The 18,674-nt window shown below is 47.8% G+C and overlaps 1 protein-coding gene across 12 annotated transcripts in view; it reads left to right on the top strand.

Annotated features, from left to right (window-relative positions):
• Positions 1-18,674, top strand: part of PPFIA1 (PTPRF interacting protein alpha 1) — a 100,528-nt gene that overhangs the window by 29,933 nt on the left and 51,921 nt on the right. For all 12 annotated transcript variants that reach the window (XM_049713026.1, XM_049713031.1, XM_004278052.4 and 9 more), the window contains exons 3-4: positions 17,593-17,694; positions 18,210-18,374. In XM_049713026.1, the coding sequence (XP_049568983.1) occupies positions 17,593-17,694; positions 18,210-18,374 (267 nt within the window). The remainder of the gene's footprint in view (positions 1-17,592; positions 17,695-18,209; positions 18,375-18,674) is intronic.

Below are 18,674 nucleotides of genomic sequence, written 5' to 3'. Positions count from 1 at the left end.
TTTTCTTACTGTGTGAGTTGGAGGCCGTGCTTAACTAAGAGCATGGGCTCTGGGGCTGGGCCCTCACTTTGCCACCTGCGCTGAGAGCTGCTTCACAGGCTGCGGTGACGCCACCCTGAGCGTGTCCAAGAAGCCCTCCCAAGAGTGCCTGGGCTCCGAGCAGAGCGGGAGGCGTTAGCCGGTGTTCCGCTGAGCAGCGTCAGGGAGTGCGGCGATGATGAGGGGCCCCTTCCTTCTGGGTTCCCAAAGTTACTAGGGGAAAAAAGGAGGCAAGTGAAAAAAAAGAAGTTCAAACAATGTCAGCTGTAAGATGCACAGAGTAACAGTCTCTGCCCCCATCCAGCGTGCCCGCGGGGTGGGGTGACGTCAGAAAGGCAGTGGCGTTTCTCACGCTCATTCATGCTTCTCACTGAGGAAAATGCGTGAAGTTGCGCGCCGAGGAAAACAAGCATGCTAAGTTGGGGGGCTTAGTTGCAGACTGCCTGGGTGATCCATGCAGAAAAATAAATGGCTGTGCACACTCTGAGCAGCTCCCAGCGTCTCGGGGAAGGTGGGGGCGCCGGGCCCGGAGGCCACGAGCCCTGTCCTGCTGTGCGAGGCTCTGGTGAAGCTGCTTGTCCGGAAACTGCACCTGCACTGCCCACACCATCGCCCGGAGCCGCGGATGCATGACCACCTCTGGGCACCGCTTGTTGCTTCCCGTTCGGAGTCTGGGCTCCAGGCCTGTGATTGGTGGGCCTGGGGCTGTTCTGCACTGTCCCCAGATGTGGGAGAGGCCAGGAGAGCAGGGGGCTGGTGCTTCTGCCTCCTCCTCTGGGTCACAAGCCGTTCCTCAAGGACAGACCACTTCCCAGCCGTGGGAAGGGGGCTCCGAGGCTGCGTGGCTAAAATAGATGCCACGTGGCGACAGTATGACCATGCGTGTTGACAGTGTCAGAAAGCAGCGTGACATTTGCTTAGGTGGCACACAGCGAAGACTGCCCGGCTGGGATTTTCAGGGACAGTCGCCACGTCCATCTCTCCTCCGCCCTGACCTGCTGGAGAGAGAAAAGAACACAGTAAATAGAGATTGGAGTCGGGTGCCCCTCCCGGCGGCCTCCTGTGGCATCACAGAGACTTTTGCTGTTTTATTCCTGCCCCTGGTTATCTGTGCTCCATTTCAAGGAGAAAGTTCCACAAACTAGAAGCGCTGCCCTTTTGGCTTGCGTAGCAGGGTGCCTGAACATGACCTGAGCGTAGAAAGGTCCATGGGGGGCGAGTGGTGGGTGGTTAGAACAAAGGGTTTAAGTTGGAAAGAATGTACATTCCAAGGTTGTTTTCTTGTGCAAACCAGAGAAATACTTGGTCCCAAAAAAGTTTAACGATGAATTAAGAGATTGCTCGAAAGCACATTCCTGCTGATAGGTTCTGCACGCTTTGTACAAACCCTTGAGTGTCCGGTGCTTTCCTCTTTGTTTCCCCGCTGAAATAGTGTTTTCACTATTAATGACTGTTATTAAAAGGGCCGGTGCTGCCAGGAAGTGAGATGTTCTCTGGTGTGCCTGCAGGTGCTCAGGCTATAGCCCGTTTAGTAAGTGACCTCCAGGCTGGCACCCACCCTGCTGCTCAGACGCTTTCACTGCACTCAACGAAGAAATGAAGGTCTTTGGTGTTGACTTGGAATGCGTGTTTCATGTGCTCTGAAACGCTACTGGTGTTGCTTCAGTTAACTTCATCTTAAGATTCTCTCACTGGAAGTTTTATAGTAATACTACAGAAAAACAATCTGACACACATAATCCTAGTTTAAAGTAACTTTAAAAATTGTCAGTAATGTAGAGGGAGCTCGTGTTCTCGTCTTTGTGTATTTCCTGTGCTCACTGGCAGGTGTTAGGTTCTTTTTTTTCCATGTTTGGAAAACCTCTGTGGAAAGAATTGAGGGAAAGGAAGCACTTGCTACCCAAAGATAGTTGGATAATTATTTTCATTTTATCCTAGTCATGTGCTCGTGACTAGGAAATACATTAAAATCCTAGCCTTCTTCTGCCCCTTTTCTGTAGTCGTGCAGATTCGTTCACTTCTGTGGGCTCGGCATCCCCCTTTTGAAGGTGACTGCCACGGCTGTGTCTTCATCCCCAAGTGTGTGATGCACCTTTCACGCCCCAGCCCCAAGCTTTGTCACATCCTTTAGATGTGACCCAGGCTCTCCTGCTGCGTCTCATATCCAGGGTTGTGCCATGCGTCCTCCTTGCTCAGCCTCCCCTCCCACCTCCCCTCCCAGCTTTCCGTGCCTCGCCTTTCCTTCCCTTCTCACCCTCCAGGACCACTCAGCGCTGCTTCGGTTTTTCTTTCCTAATGTTGTTTTTATTTTCTCCTGTATTCTGGTATCGCTGCTTGGCCCCTCCATGCCTCGAGCCTCTGTGATGCACCCTCTCCCCTTTCCAGTCCCTCCAGCACGCTTCTTACAGCTCCCAGGTTAACCTGAACCTTTGCTGTGTGCAGGTTTCTGCAGCGCCCATCCCTGGTAGCAGAGGCAAAACCTAAGCTCTTTGTTTGGCACTCACAACTCCACGATCTGGCTTTCTTCAACCTTCCCACACCGTTTCCCTCTGTAAATACCCCTTCGTTCTAGCCACACCAGTCTTTTTGCTCCCCTTCCCTCACACCCTGGCCTACACAATTCCCTGCTTGTGGAGTCCCTTTCCCGCTCCCTTTTTTCAAAACCCCACCTGTGTCTCAAGGCCGAGGTCAACCCTGTGAGGTCTGTTCTCACACCTCTAGTTCCTACTGGGATTCAGCGTCTGTCCCATCTCTAGGAGAAGATGGAGTCTGATGCCTGGGGCCGGTGTTACTTTTTATTCCTTTTACTTTTCTTCAGCTTTTAAAAATGTCATCAGCTTGAAGAAAAACACAGATGAAGTAGTAGGCTTGGGTATATATCAAGGCCATCCTTGAGGGGGGCAAAAGAAATCACAGAAAGATATCCTGGGGGATATGTAGCTGCCCTCTTTCTTTCCACGTGGTGATGGTGGTGAAGTTATTGGTTGACTGTAACAGTCCCTTCCTTTTCACTAACTGCTGAGTGATATTTTTCTTGTCCACCCAGTCTTTCCTTCTCTCCACCCCCCTCCCCACCTGTTTCAAGTCTTCAATCCTCTGCTTACTAACATGTGGCCTTGGTGTTGATACTTACTGTGTTATCTTCCCCTGAAGATAACATATTGTCTGTATTGAGTTCTCAGTCCCAAGCCACTTATTAACTGAGTGACCTTTGCACTTCACTAACCTGCCTGGGCCTGTATTATAATTTGTAAAATGAGGTCATTATGAGCACCTTACTGGGTGGTTGAGAATAAAATGTGATAACATATGTGAAAATACTTTGAAAACCATAAAGCAGCAAACAAAAATAGCGCTATTGCCATTAATATTTACATCTACGTGTACTTAGAATAGCACCTCAGAAATTGCTGGTGTTGTCCAGCTGGTGTTTTCCAGGGCTACTCATCCTTAGGCCTGTGTTCCTACCCTACTAAGCTTACTAGAGCCACAGAGGAACCCTAATAAAGTACCTTCAGTTATGGTTTTGTAGCTGGCCTTTGTTTCATTCTCAGGTGTCTTCTTGTTAAATTAGAGGGTAAAACTGTTGTAACAGGGGACTCTTGTCAGACTGGTTTGCAAGACATGAATACACAGACCCACAAAAGGTTAAGAAGGTTACAGAGTAGTAATATTTGCTGTCAGAGGTAGTATGTTACTGATTTGTTTCCGTACAAAGCTATTGCCTGATCACTGGTGTGTTGCTAGACCCTTTGGGGGGCTGGGGTTTCAGTAGTGAGGGGGCACGTCTTTCCCCCGAGTAGACTGGGGTCCGCGCAGTGAAGCGGTGGCGGAGGCCTGGGGGAGCCTAAGCGGGAGATGGGTGGTCAAGCCCAGCCCGCGCGACCCTGTGTTCAGCCTGCGGGAGGGTGTGGGGCTGGGCCGGCAGGTCAGCAGGTGGGGAAGGAGGGAGGTGATGGGGGTGCGGCCCTGACACAGTGTGGGGATGGTCCTTCGCACGGGGGTGGGAAGAGAACGGTTGACAAAGGCCTTGAGAGTGTGGCCCCGGGGAAGTGGTGACCAGGAGCAGAGCTGGTTGTCTGACAGCTTCTGGGGGAGGATGGTGATGGACGGGCAGACTCTGGACAGGCGGAGGGGCGGATCTGCAGGCAGCCGAGACATTTTGTCGACAATCAACCCTTTATCTGTATCATTTCCACCAATCAGCTTTGTGGTCTTCTAGTAGGCAATGTCATTCTTGTTATGAAAGCTGCATGACAGAGAATCAGAAGCCTTTTTCAAGTTCATTTGTACTTATTACTTTCAGCCTTTGCTCTGTGGCCTGAAACACTGCAGCATTTGTGTTTCTTTGGCTCGTCAGCAGAATTTCAGGAAATGCTATAAACGTAGCCGTAGATACTCTGAGACTACTCATTCTTAAACTTGTATTTCTATTGACTAGGCAGAGTGGAGCCGCAAGAGGAACCCCTAATAAAGTACTTTCAGTTATGGTTTTATACCGAGACCTTTGATTGACTCCGAGATAACCTGTCTTCCGTCTGGTGTATCAGGAAAGCAGCCCGCTCGGTTGTCCTTGGTCTTCTGTGCGCTGAGCCTTGAGCTTTCAGTCGCGGTCCCCCGTGTCTGTTAAAAGGCGGCCATGATTCCCCATAACTGTTTTTTGAGTTCTTTCAGAGTCACATTGTAGCTTTAGAGCAGAGTCAGGTGCAGTGTTAGCTGACCCTGTTGCGTGTCAGAGAGCTGCTCTTCAATAGTACCTGCTGGGAATTTGGTGGAAAATTCTCTTCCTGTCGACAGTGCAGTCTCACAGGGCAACAGAGGAGGTTCTGTCTTATAACCCCTTCTGTGCAGTTGTGTTTGCTGATACTATGAGGGCCCTGGAAGGTGGGGTCCGAAGCCTCCTACACCTAATTTAACACATCTAGGGTGTTCTAAGTTAATAAAGGTCATGAAGTAATTTCACAGAGTGCTTAATCACATGTAAAAGAGTTGATTGTGGCTTTTTGGGTTTTTGGTGTTTTTTTTTTTTGCAAAATAGAGGTGCTACTAGGAGCTAATGACAAGCCTGAAATATTCTAAAATTGTGACTAACTCAGAAAAGCCAGGAGCACACCACCATAAGGTTTTTCAGGAGACTTGCTAAGCTGTAAACTGTACGGCAGTTCCCGAGCGGGGCCGGGGAGAGCAGCATGATGTCGTCTCACCAGAGGAGTGGAGATGCTCCTCAGGCGTGCTGTCCTTCCCCCAGGATGGCATTGGCTTCCTTCTCAAGTTCAGCGCGCCTCAAACCCTGATGGCAGCCTCCCACCACTCCCAGACATTTCTCTGTGCCATGTTCTGATGGTGCCACCATTGCCAGGAGGCTGCAGCAGGATCTGGAGCTCGGCCGTGGGAGTGACGGGGCAGTGATCCACCTGGTGTCCTGCAGCTGGAGCGCGCCATGTTGTTTTCTTAACGTAGGTGCTCGGGGATGCCCACATGGTGGTTGGCGTCGATGATTCCCAAATGGCTCACCAGCAGGTGAACCACTGTTGTCCCAGCAAAGAGAAGAAAACATGGTTAAAGGACCTCTCAGAAGTGTTCTGAGTCCATGTGATGTGACTGCAGATAGAATATAAGCATATTAGGTATAGTAACTTAGCATGCAACTAGAATAAGTAGTTCTGTCTATTTATTTTCATAAATGTGTAGGACTGAGCCTGAGTCAGAGTCGGCTGTTTAATCTGCATTCCTGAAAGCGTCTGTTAAAGTGGCCGGAAAACTTTTGGCAGTTGTCTTAATGGGAAACCAGGGGGATTGAATTTTACTTGAAATTGCCTTATATTTGGGCATGTATGCTATATATGTAATATTTAAATAAATAATTTGGATATTCAGGTATATAATCATAGGTTTGTGATTATTTTTACTGTTATATAATAGCATAATATTTTAATTTGCCCTTTATTGCCATGGGGAGGTTAGAAAAGGCAAAGATTCTGGGCTTCCCTGGTGGCGCAGTGGTTGAGAGTCCGCCTGCCGATGCAGGGGACACGGGTTCGTGCCCCAGTCCGGGAGGATCCCACATGCCGCGGAGCGGCTGGGCCCGTGAGCCATGGCCACTGAGCCTGCGTGTCCGGAGCCTGTGCTCCGCAACGGGAGAGGCCATAACGGTGAGAGACCCGTGTACCGCAAAAAAAAAAAAAAAAGAAAAGGCAAAGATTATAAGTGGAGAAATTGTGGTGATATTTGAACAAAATAAATGCTTAAAAAAATTTTTTTTTGCAAATAATGTTTTATGTTTAAAAAGTAGTAGTGCAGTCCTCACCTTGCCCAGGACTCTGAAGGTGACCATGCAGGCTGAACCTGTGCAAGCAGTCTTCCTCATCAGTGGACTTAGTTATAGTTGTTGTGATCTTCTTTTTGTCAGGACATCAAAACCCTGTAAATTATAAAATATACAAAGAGATGCCAAAAGCAGTGAAACTAATATTTCTTTAGTACACTGTAGTTTATCACATTAGAAACATTGAGAATTAAATTACGTAACCCTTTGACCCAGCAGGTCTGTTTCTAGGTGTGTACCTTAGAGCAATACAATAGCTCCTTTTTACAATATTTTAAATTATAATCTGTGCCATCATAAAATTATATCCATTTTAAAATGTACCTGAACACATGATTTTAAGAAATCAGTACAATACCCTAATTGTAATATAAAGTGAATTTTAAAAATCAGTTTACAGTGAAGTATTTTGTTATGTACGTGTTTGGGCATGACTGCACTAGAAGACACAAGTCAGGTGTTTGTGTTCCTGCTAACGGATGTTTCGGTGTAAGAGATGATGATCAGAGGCCATTCTATAGGAAAGGATAGGAATGTCAGGATGCATCAGGATAAGTAAAACACAGACCAGTCTCACTTGTATTTGATCCAAGAAAAATAAAAAACAGTAACTGAAATAAGGAAAATGTGCCGTTTGTGTTACAGATTGTCAGGTGAGAAAATGAGGACGTGTAATAACCTCACGAACAAGCTGAGCCTTCTTTGTAAGAGAAATGTCAGCATAATTCCCCAGCCGTGAGAGGGTCAGGGGAGCGAAGGATGCTCCAGAGAACGTGTTACCTCTTGCTCACACCGGGTGCTGGGCTTGCATTCGGTGTCTAGCATAGGAAAAGGTTTTGGAGACTTTGATGTGATAGGCAGGAGGGAAGGAGGATGGATCCAAAAAAGAAAAATTGACACCGAGGTTTAATAACACCCAGGATGGTGGGACTATAAGGAAACATGTTTTCACACATTGCTGGCCAGTGAGGAATAATTTAACAGTATATTTTAAAATGATCAACATCCTTTGACTCAGAAATTCTCAGATTATCCCACAGATATATTTGGCACACATGCAAAATGATATATGCGCAGGATTATTTGTTACCATGTTACTTGTAATAGCAGAAGATTGGAAACACAAACAAATGTCCATCAGCAAGTGAATAAAAAATAAATTAGGGCTTTTGAATTCATTGGTATGTGCAATCATTGCAGCTATAAAAAAGGAAGAGGACATCGTGAACTGATATGGAAACATCTTCAGGTTATATCCTTAACCAAAGAAAAGCAAAGGGAAATGGATGTATTTATTGGCATATATATATATATATATATATATACACAATTCTAGATAAGCAAGAAACCCATGACTTTAATTACCTATTGTGTGGAAGAGCAAACTGGGCTGCAAGGGAGACTTTTCTTATGTATACCTTTATTACTGTTTCAAAAATATATATATTTTTTGAAGGTTTGTGTTAAAACTCTGTCCTAAGCCCCCTTCCATTGCTGCTGCTATTACTGTTTTTTAAAAGTTTGTTACAGCTGAAAAGAAACATCTCTGTGGAAATATGGACTTTACGCTGTTGCTAATGGTGGTTTAGACAGTCAAGGTCAGACAGGCAGTTTCTGGTCTCATACTCTGAAGACATTTCTTTATGATTCAGTAATGTCTTGGGACACACATAGATCTATGAAATGAAATATTTGAAGATGAAAACTGCTTTATACTCTAGTAAGCATGAGTAGTGCTAAAAACCACATAACCGGCTTTATTGGGAAATTTGAAACATTATATAAATACAAACTGGATGTTAACATACTTCATATTGTGTTCTCATTTTGTTATTTCCCAGTGTTTTAGAACCCAGAAGGTACTCATTCCTACTTGAATGAAGGATTTCTGCCCTTCATTTTTTTACTTCATTGGTTTGATTCTCCCTCAACCCCCAGGCTCAGTTTTTTAAATTTAATTAGAATGTTTTCGCCTGTGATATTTCACTGACATTATACACTTGTTTCTAAAACATATGAAATATGCATTCATACTTATATTCAGGTGGTTTTGAAATACACGTGTGCATTTATTTTTCAGATTATCTTGACTAATTGTAAGAAACTATGTGTGTTTAAATACTGAAATGCAAATAACAACCAAAAACATTTTGGTTTGCTCTTTAGCAGAAAGATAAAAATATGTGAAGCAAAACTTATAATTACTGTCCATGAGGAAATCCCAATTTTTGCCTAAAAGAAAATACATTCCAAAGAAGAAAGGAGTGATGGCTGAGATAGCTGGATATTTAAATTGGAATTTAGAAACAGAAATGGAACAATTCACTCATTTACATTGTGAAGAAGTATGTCTACTGCTCTGTATGCCCAAAAACCAAAGTATAAATCCACATAAAAACTTGTGCAGGAATGTTCATAGTAGCATGATTCATGATCGTTAGAAAGCACGAGCAACCCAAATGCCCACTAACCAGTGAATGGATAGACAAGCTGTGCTGCATCCACATAATGGAATTATTATTGAGGCACAAAAATGAATGAGGCACGACACACACTCCAACGTGGATGAACCTTGAAAACATTACACTGAGTGACAGAATCCAGACACGAGAGGACAGATATTGTCCAAGTCCATATGTGTGGAATGTCCAGAATAGGCACGTGCCTAGAGACAGAAGGCAGACTGGCGGCTGCCGGAGGTTGGAGGAAAGGGGTAGCTCGGAGTGACTCCTAATGGGTCCGGGTTTCTTTGGGGCAGAGAGGCCGGCAGCCCAGGCGGAGGAGGCGGCGGCAGCGGCCAGTCTAGGAGATGCAAGTGTGAGGTCGAATTAGCAGGCCCAGCAGTTGGCAAACATGGAGGAAAAGGAGGGAGGCCATGTGGTCTCCTCTACTCTGGGGGCCAGGAGGAAGATGATGAGGTCCTGGAAGACAGCCGAGTGGAGGTGCATGGTGGGCAGTTGGACAGTGACCCAGCACGGGGGGGTGAAGCCTGACACAGGTCAGACGGGCATGGTGTGTAGGGTGAACAGGGGACCTCAGACAGAGCCCCCGGAGCACCAGCCATTATGAGATGAGCAGAGAACTAGGGACCAGGACAAGGGGGAAGAAAGTGGGGAGGGGAGGGTTCAGAAGCTCCCCCATAGGACGGGGTAGGTGAGCACTGAAGCTGGACTGGGTTCAGTGGAGACAGGGGTGGTGCTGGTGTGTCAGCCAGAGCTCATTCAGTGAGGCTGGAGGCTGAGGCCACCTTGCAGTGATGAGTGGGAGAGCAGGAGAAAGAATTAGAGATTGAGATACGGCGACTTTGGGGGAAAGTATCTGGACAGCTTACGTCCACGTAGGCGGCCTGTATTTGCTCGTGCCCTGTAGTTTTAACCTTGTTTAGAAAGGAAGAAGGAAGTAAAGATTGGCCTTTTTTTTTTTAATAAGTTGGGCTAATGATTTCATTCTTTTTGTTTTAATTTTTAAATTTATTATTATTATTTTTTTGGCTGCACCGCACGGCTTGTGGGATCTTAGTTCCCTGACCAGGGATTGAACCGGGTCCCGGCAGTGAAAGCACTGAGTCCTAACCACTGGACTGTCAGGGAAGTCCCTGGTCTTTTTTTTTTTTAAAAAAAAACAAAGCGAGTACGTACTTAATTGAAATTAAACAGGAATATAAGTTAAAAAGACAGACTCATTTCCGGCCCACTTTCGCATCCATAGTGGATAATCTGCATTAGCAGTTTGGTGGGTGTCCATCTATATTTTAAATAAGAAATACAAGTTGGGGCTTCCCTGGTGGCGCAGTGGTTGAGAGTCCGCCTGCCGATGCAGGGGACACGGGTTCGTGCCCCGGTCGGGGAAGATCCCACATGCCGCGGAGCGGCTGGGCCCGTGAGCCATGGCCACTGAGCCTGCGCGTCCAGAGCCTGTGCTCCACAACGGGAGAGGCCACAACAGTGAGAGGCTCGCATACCGCAAAAAAAAAAAAAAAAAAAAAGAAAAATACAAGTTTGTGTTTGCTTTTAACCCAATTGAGATCGCATTGCAGTACTGCTCTGCACCATGTTTGTTAGGTTCAGAGTATACAGTCTCAATTGCGTAATTGCCAAATGCTAAGTATGAGCATAAATTTTGTCAGTATCTATTCTTAGAAACGAGAAAAAATAAATCAGATATATTGGGACTTTTGAACTGCTTATGCATTTTGCTCTGTTGCTTGCAATAATCAGTAGTTGAAAATCCAGTGCTATTGCATTCACGGCTTTAAATACATCTAGTGAGCTCATGACTCAGATTTTGCAAAGGTGTAAAGTTTGTCTTTTTTCCAAGTGTCCCTCTGTCCTTCTTCTCCCATCATTAGGTCGCAGAATAGTAGATAGTTATACATAACCTTTCCAAGCATATTTTAATCAACACATTAGAGTTTCAAATATGATTTGCTGATTCATTTTAATGTATAAACTTCTAATTTTCTTTCAGTTCAAAATTTGACATGCTTTTAAACCTAAGACTGTGGCAAATATCAATAGCTTCCGTCAGAAGATAAACTAAGTCAGTTCTGCAAGTCAGTTTTTCAGGTGTTCATTTTAGTTTGCTAAAAATTAGACCCCATTTCCATTCTTTATTATACTCGTGTCCCTACAGTAAGAGGACATACACTTTTTGCCTCCAGTGAAGCTTTAGTCTTGTTTCAGCAGGTTAGCAAAAATAATGAAACGTAATTTAAAAATAAAACAGAGCTATTGGTGGAGATTATAGAGAATAGAAGATGTAGAACCGTAACACGGATGGTCAGGTAAAGAACACGGGAAGGGTGTCGGGACCACGTGAGGGTAGGAAGTGGCCAGACCCTGCTGCTTCCCACTTCCCTTGGTGTCTGGGAAGAGAGAATGGTCATCGCTTCTAGAACCAAATGTTGCATCTGATCCATAGGACTTACTTTTTTTTTTTAATAAATTGATTTATTTTTATTTACTTATTTTTGGCTGTGTTGAGTCTTGGTGCTGCACGCGGGCTTTCTCTAGTTGCGGCGAGTGGGGGCTACTCTTCGTTGCGGTGCGCGGGCTTCTCATTGTGGCTTCTCTTGTTGTGGAGCGCGGGCTTTAGGCACGTGGGCTCAGTAGGTGTGGCTTGCGGGCTCTAGAATGCAGGCTCAGTAGTTGTGGCGCACGGGCTCAGTAGTTATGGCTCGAGGGCTCTAGAGCACAGACTCAGTAGGTGGCACGTGGGCTTAGTTACTCTGCGGCATGTGGGATCTTCCTGGAGCAGGGCTTGAACCCATGTCCATTGGCAGGCGGATTCTTAACCACTGCGCCACCGGGAAAGTCTCTTGATCATGGACGTTGATTAGTCATGTCTGGTTCATGTAATCTGATCCAGTTATCTAGATCCAGAAATGATAATTATCGGCATTTTCACGCATTATGTGAAATCAAGTTCTTAAATTGATTTTAGTGGTTGAATGTTATTTTCCCTCGTCTCGGTCCTAGAAAATGTCAAATGGAAATACAAATCTGTATTGTGCAGACTTATATTTTAAACGGAAAATACTCCAGTGATTGTTGTATCTGTTCAGTTTCAAAGAATACTTCAAACTTTAATTACAGTAAATAGAATGTCACTTTTAACTGGCTTACAGTACTTTTTAAACAGACATTTTTTTCTAAAGAGAAAAAAATGTAGATGCTGACAGTTAGGTTCCTGTCATGGTGATAGAGTAGATCGTTTATTGCACGTATTTGGGATTTATTCAGGCTCCACAATTTTTTTCTGCAATGACAACACAAACACAGTGCACATATGAACATGCTTTTGGAATCTTAAACTTTGGAATTTCCTGTCTAATGTTTATCTAAACTCCTAAGTTTAAATTTGCTTTGATACTTTTTCGGTTGAATTCTCTTGAGCAAAGAGAAAGGTTTTTCTTTAAGGAGTAAAAATAATTGTGAAGTTCTGTAAATTTTTTTCTACCATATTCAAAGCAGTATATCATAGAATGGTTTTAACTGTTGAATTTATTGTAAGAAACACTTATATTTAGCCAAAATGTTGGGAATTAAATATTCTCTTAATAGGTGAATGAAGACAGTTTGGAGCTATTAGGAAAAACTTGAGGAAACGTTGTATGTAAAAGACATAGGCTTGCTTCTGGTGGTGAAAGAGTTAAAGGAAAAGTGACTATGGAAAAAGGCTTGCGTGTGGAAGTGGGGCTAGATGGCGGTCCCTTCTAGCTCCAAGGGGGGTGAATGTGTGAATCGCTAGTTGGCGTAGCCGGCGTGTACAGGCGTCTTCAAGCTCCTCCCGCCCCCGCCAGCCCACAAACTTGCAGTGTGCACTTGTTATGCTTTGACTCCATATTTCACTTAAAGGCAGTGAAATGTGTTCATGATAGATGGTAGGACTTTGGAAAATAAAACCCCGAAATTCAACCCTCCTGGGGCCTACAGGCTGCGACCCTACCACCTTGTTGTGGTCCTTTGCCCTTCCCATGTCTCCCTTGTCTTCTTTACCCACGGAAATTCCGTGGTCCATTATCATCACACACACACACACACACACACACACACACACACACCCTACCTGAACACACACACACACACACACCCTACCTCAGCACACACACACACACCCTACCTGAACACAGACACACACCCTACCTGAACACACACACACACACACACACCCTACCTCAGCACACACACACCCACCCTACCTCAGCGCACACACACACACCCTACCTCAGCACACACACACACACCCTACCTGAACACACACACACCCACCCTACCTCAGCACACACACACACACACACCCTACCTGAACACAGACACACACCCTACCTCAGCACACACACACCCACCCTACCTCAGCGCACACACACACACACACACCCTACCTCAGCACACACACACACACCCCCTACCTGAACACAGACACACACCCTACCTCAACACACACACACACCCCCACCCTACCTCAGCACACACACACACACACACCCTACCTCAGCACACACACACACACCCTACCTGAACACACACACACACACCCTACCTGAACACACACACACACCCCCTACCTGAACACACACACACACACCCTACCTCAGCACACACACACACACACACACACACACACACACCCCCCACACCCTACCTCACCGTACTCGGAAACCCGCTCCCGTTAAGTCCGTTCCCTGTCCATGGGTGTCGCTGGCAGCCTGCAGTGGACCCGAATGCCCGCGGTCGTGGCACTGGTGTCCGACCCCCTCTCTGCTCAGTGGCTACTTGGTGCCCGCCCCTCCTCCCCTCCCCAGTGCACCGCGTGCACCCTTCCACTCAGTGCAAAGGCATCTGTTTTCTCAGGGAGATTGGAAGAAATTAGAAGAGGACTTCCAGAAATTCCCACCGCACATCTCCCTGTGTGTCTGGATCTGTGCCTACGTATTTGAGTGCCTTTCCCTTGACTGTGGGTGAACTGGGCGCCCCCGGGAAAGGCACCCTCTGCACAGACCCAGCTGACTGACCTGCTCTCGGCTGCTCGGGTAGTGGCCATTGGCTCCCACCTCTCCCCTGGACTCTGGCCGTCAGCGTGCGAGCCCCTGTCCCCTCCTGCAGCAGGGCTCTCTTGACCCTGTGTCTCCTTTAACCACTGCCCTATTTCTCTTCTCCTCTTAACTCAAAGTCCCTCAAAAGAATGAGTGTGCCCACTGCCGTCCTCCTCCCATCCTCTGTTGCCCTCTGTCCACCCAGGCTTTCGGCCCTGCCAGGGCTCCCGACCTGCTATGGTCATGGTCACCGCTGGCCTCCATTTCAGCAGACCCGCCCGCCAGGGGCCAGTCAGATGACTCCCAGCAGCTGTTGACCCTGGTGACCATTGCTTCTGGAGCACTGGACTCCGAGGTGTTCCCCTTCCCTCCTGGCCCCCTGTGGCCGCCCTTGCTGACGCCTCTCGTTTCCAAGCCGTCCAGCGTTGGCTTCTCACAGGGCTCAAGCCTCATCTTTTATCGCCCACGCTCAGTGCCATGAGATCACTCTTCCACCTCGGCCAGCATCCCCGAGAAGTCCAGACCGGGAGGTGCAGCTCCACTTGAATGCCTTAGAACCTCTCCAATTAAGCTTGTCCGAAACTGGACTTTTAGACCTCCCTTCAAAGCCTGCTCTTCCCGTAGACATTCCCTTCTCAGAGAATGGGGCCTCCATCCTTCCCTCGCTCCTGCCAGAATCCTTGGAATCGTCCTAGACCCTTATTTCTCTCAGATTTGTTGGATCTGTCGGCAAATCCTGCTGGCTCTACTCTCCAGCGCGCCCTGCCCCCCCACCCCCCCGCGGTGTGCTCACTCGCCTGGCCTCTCCTGCACTTTCCCGATGCCAGGCTGCCTCCCCACATCTGGCCTCACCCTCGTACAGGCTCTTCTGAGCACAGCATCCAGAGGACCCTTTGAAGGCTGATGACGGCCACAGCAGGGGCACATGGGATCCTTGCATTTCGCCCTGAGAATTCTTCTATGTTCTGCGTCTCTCTAGTCTTGGTCTCGGGTCAGACCCTCACTTCTCCCCGGGGTTCTTGCTGTGGCCTCAGCTGGCTTCTCACTCTTAACCTCCTCCACCCCAGCTTCGGCCCTGCTCCCAGGGACTTTTGTTTACCCAGCAAACCCATTTTGAGCAGCACATCCTTTGTGTCAGGCACTGCCTGGAACTTTGAACAGTTTGGCCCCTTCCCTGTTCAGGGCCCCCAAAGTCTGTAAATAAGACAGCTCCCAGAGCCTTCAGGATGAAGCACAGACTCCTTACGGGGTCCGCGGGACCTTAGTCTAGCCTCTGCCCACCTCCAGCCTCACCTTACTCGTGCCTGCAGATGCCCTTCTCCAACTTCAGCGCTGTACTTTCGTGACGAGGCTCTTGCCAGCTGGACAGCTGGGTCCTGCTTGCCATTCAGTGCAGGGGCCATCCCGGCAGCAAACCTCCCATCAGAGATGGCTTCCGGTCGGCTCCCACAGTGGCCTGGGTGACTCTCATGCAGAGCACGGGGGTCGTTGCTCGCTTGCCTGTCTGTGCTGTTGGAGCGCCCGGGGAGCGGCCAGGCTCACCTCCTGGCGTTCAGCCGTTTCTCGGATGCATTGTGACTTCCAGTTAGGATGGCAGCATAAACTCATGCTTTGACATATGTCTTCTCCAGACCCAGCAGTGGAAAGATAAATTTAAACAGAGAAACATAAACCAGAAAATATGGCCAGGCCCCCAAAAGAGGAAAATACCCTTAAGGATAGAAGCGGGGTACCCAGTGTGGGGAGCTTGAGCTGGCTTGATGCCCTGGCCTGCGGTGCTCCAGGCCCTGAGCCGGTGGTGGCACAGGAGACGTGGCTCCCGTGGGTTACGGTGATAGGATCCAAAGCGTTGAGGCGAATTAGAACTAGATTCAGACTCACTTTCTGAAGCTGGGGTTGGCCTCGGTGTATAGAGGCCAACTGCCCTCTATACACTGGGGCTTTATAGGAAGTTGTGGGCCCGGGGAGGGTAGAAAGCAATACCTGGAAGGCATGGCTCTGTCTGGTGGTTGGTTCTCTAAGAGGATCTGCACTGTCTGTAATGGAAGCAGGCAGCAGGGGCCCTCGGTCACCATGGAAACGTAGTTCTGGCCTGAGGCCTTGGGAGGCTCAGAGGGGCAACCATAGGACCTAGGCTGGGTGGGGGGGAGGTCGGCACCAACAGCGTCACCTCCTACTCGAGGGGAGCTGGAACCCAGGTCCCACAACACGAAGATCTCACACTGAGAGACCCTCCCAGAGCCCGCTCCTAATGCAGCCGTGCCTTGACTCCATGTGAGAGTCGCGGATGGGGCCTGGCAAAACCGTCAGAGAAGTGTGCTTCAGATGCTTCAGGCCTGAGCTAACATCCATGAAGAGCAACTAGAAATCACAGGACAAGAAGAGACAAAAATGAAACGAGAGCAGGAGGGCCTGGCCAAGAAACAACTGGAAATCCAGTCAGTGAGAAACATGTTAGGACGATGAGCTTTGGGCTGGACATAATCAGACATTTAGTGACAGGCATTTTCTTCATGAAACTGACTCAGACTGCAGTGCAGAGCGGGACAGTGTGATCAAGGAAAACTCCAGGGCCCTGAGTTCAGACGGCCTTAGAGCCAGCCCTGCCTCTGACCCTCACGAGTAGTAACTGCCTCTCAGCCTAGGCTAGTCTGAGTCAGGCTTTCTCTCACCTGTAGCGGGAAGAGTGTTTCTCATACAGGATCTTAGTAATTAGATGGAAACCTCTCCCTGATGTTAGACATTAGATGATCTGACAGTCAGCTAGTTATTTACCAGAGGAATCAGCTCGTCAGTGTAATTAACACGGGCACATCTGAAAGAAATCTCAGAAACTCAGGAAGGGAAAGAGCTTGCTGCCAGGACAGGGAGAGCAGACGTTGTCCACGTGGCTGCCCCGCCCTTCCTGCTTCCCAGCCACAAAGCCCAGTGCCGATGCTGCCGGCCAGGTCTCTGAAGATGTATCTTCAGAATCTTGGTCAGGTTTGAAGACACATTGGATTATTTCTGTCCAGCGTTCCTGGGATGTCTTCGTGTTTGCAGGTCTGCGCTGAAGTACTGAAGTGAAGAGTTGTTCACGTTCTGTAGCTTTGTCTTGTCTCCAGAGAGCACCGTGTATACGTGCGCGCGCGCACCTGTGTAAATTGTGGTGAAATATATACAACGTAAATGTACCATTTTAACCAGTTTATTGACTGTCTGGCTGACTTCAGTGGGGTCAGGCCAACAGACTGGCCTTGGGGCGCCACTAGCCTTTTCCCGGGGGACACTCCAAAGCCTGTTGCCTTCTAGACCTTTTTTCTTTACTCTCCCCAGTGGTTCTAGGTCACACGCCTGTGAGTCATTTAAAAAAATCTTTATCCACTTTGGCATTAGGATTTACGTTCAGGAAAGTATCTCGGACTCCCCTGGGTCTTGAGAAGGCAGGCTTGGATCCCCTCCCCCGCCGTGTGCATGCCAGGCTCGGGGGTGGAGGGGTGAAGGTTGGTCGGAGTTGTGGTGTTCTGTGTGGTCTTGGGCTGCTCGGTGGACCCCTCGTTCTCTGGAGGGTCAGAGAGGCCCCGCTTATCCCAGGGCGGGAGTTGTCTCTGTGTGAAGCCTGGGGAGGCTTGACGGGAATTGGCCTTTAGAGACACTCTCTCGCTCTCTTTTGTATTTATATTTATATCTATTTACTTATTTAACTGTTTTCTAGGAGTTTGCAGCACTTACTAAAGAACTAAATGTATGCAGGGAACAGCTCCTCGAAAGAGAAGAAGAAATTGCTGAACTGAAAGCGGAAAGGAACAACACCAGGGTTAGTAGGGGATTCTCTGTGTTAACATTTGCCTTGGCGTCACGACTGGGCTCCGTGTTGCTGTCTTTAAACTCAGAAGATGATCCACTCTGTCTGTTTTTAAACACATTTTCGACATTTTCCCACTGAGTGGACTGGGGTTGATCAGTTCAGGGTTCTCATACCTTGCTTGAAATTTATGATGAGAGTTAATGCAATTTTAATACATTCGAGGGGGAATTTCTCTAACTTTATTTATTTATTATTTTTTGGCCACGCCGCACGGCAAGCGGGGGGGCGGGTCTTAGTTCCCTGAACAGGGATCGAACCCACGCTCCCTGCAGTGGAAGCACGCAGTCCTAACCCCTGGACCGCCAGGGAAGTTCTCTCTGACTTTAGACAGAACCAGAGGGATTCAGACCTGTCTTCACACGGTTTTGGCTTTAGTGTGAGATTGAAAGGAGTTATTGCCCCAGATTCAAATATGAGATTGAAAGTGCTCTGTAAACCGTGCTCACCTTGGCCTTGCCCTGCAGCTGCTGCTGGAACATCTGGAGTGCCTGGTCTCGCGGCACGAGCGGTCCCTCAGGATGACGGTGGTGAAGCGGCAGGCGCAGTCCCCGGCAGGCGTGTCCAGCGAGGTGGAAGTGCTTAAAGCACTGAAGTCGTTATTCGAGCACCACAAAGCCCTGGATGAGAAGGTACCGCCGCCACACGGCAGTTCCGGGTTTGTACACGTGCTGCGTCATTTGGCGGACAACGCAGGTGTTTGTGCAACTTTAGTTGACTTTTGAGCTTCTTGAATTCTTGTAAACACGGTTTTTCTATAAGAAGCCAGAGTTCTACATGGTTAAAAAGTATTAGTTGGCATAAATGTCTCAAGATTTATTATATCCTGTGTATCAAGTGGCTATTAGGAATTGGGTAATAGAATTTATTTAGGGTGAAATTTTAAAGCTATTAGCAAGCCGGTTTTCTCGACGTTAAGATCGACGAAAGAC

The sequence above is a fragment of the Orcinus orca genome, chromosome 8 (genome assembly GCF_937001465.1).
Source record: "Orcinus orca chromosome 8, mOrcOrc1.1, whole genome shotgun sequence".
In the NCBI taxonomy this organism is placed as follows: Eukaryota; Metazoa; Chordata; class Mammalia; order Artiodactyla; family Delphinidae; genus Orcinus; species Orcinus orca.
Note: the sequence above shows the minus strand (reverse complement) of the source record. Positions and strands in the feature narration are given on the sequence as shown.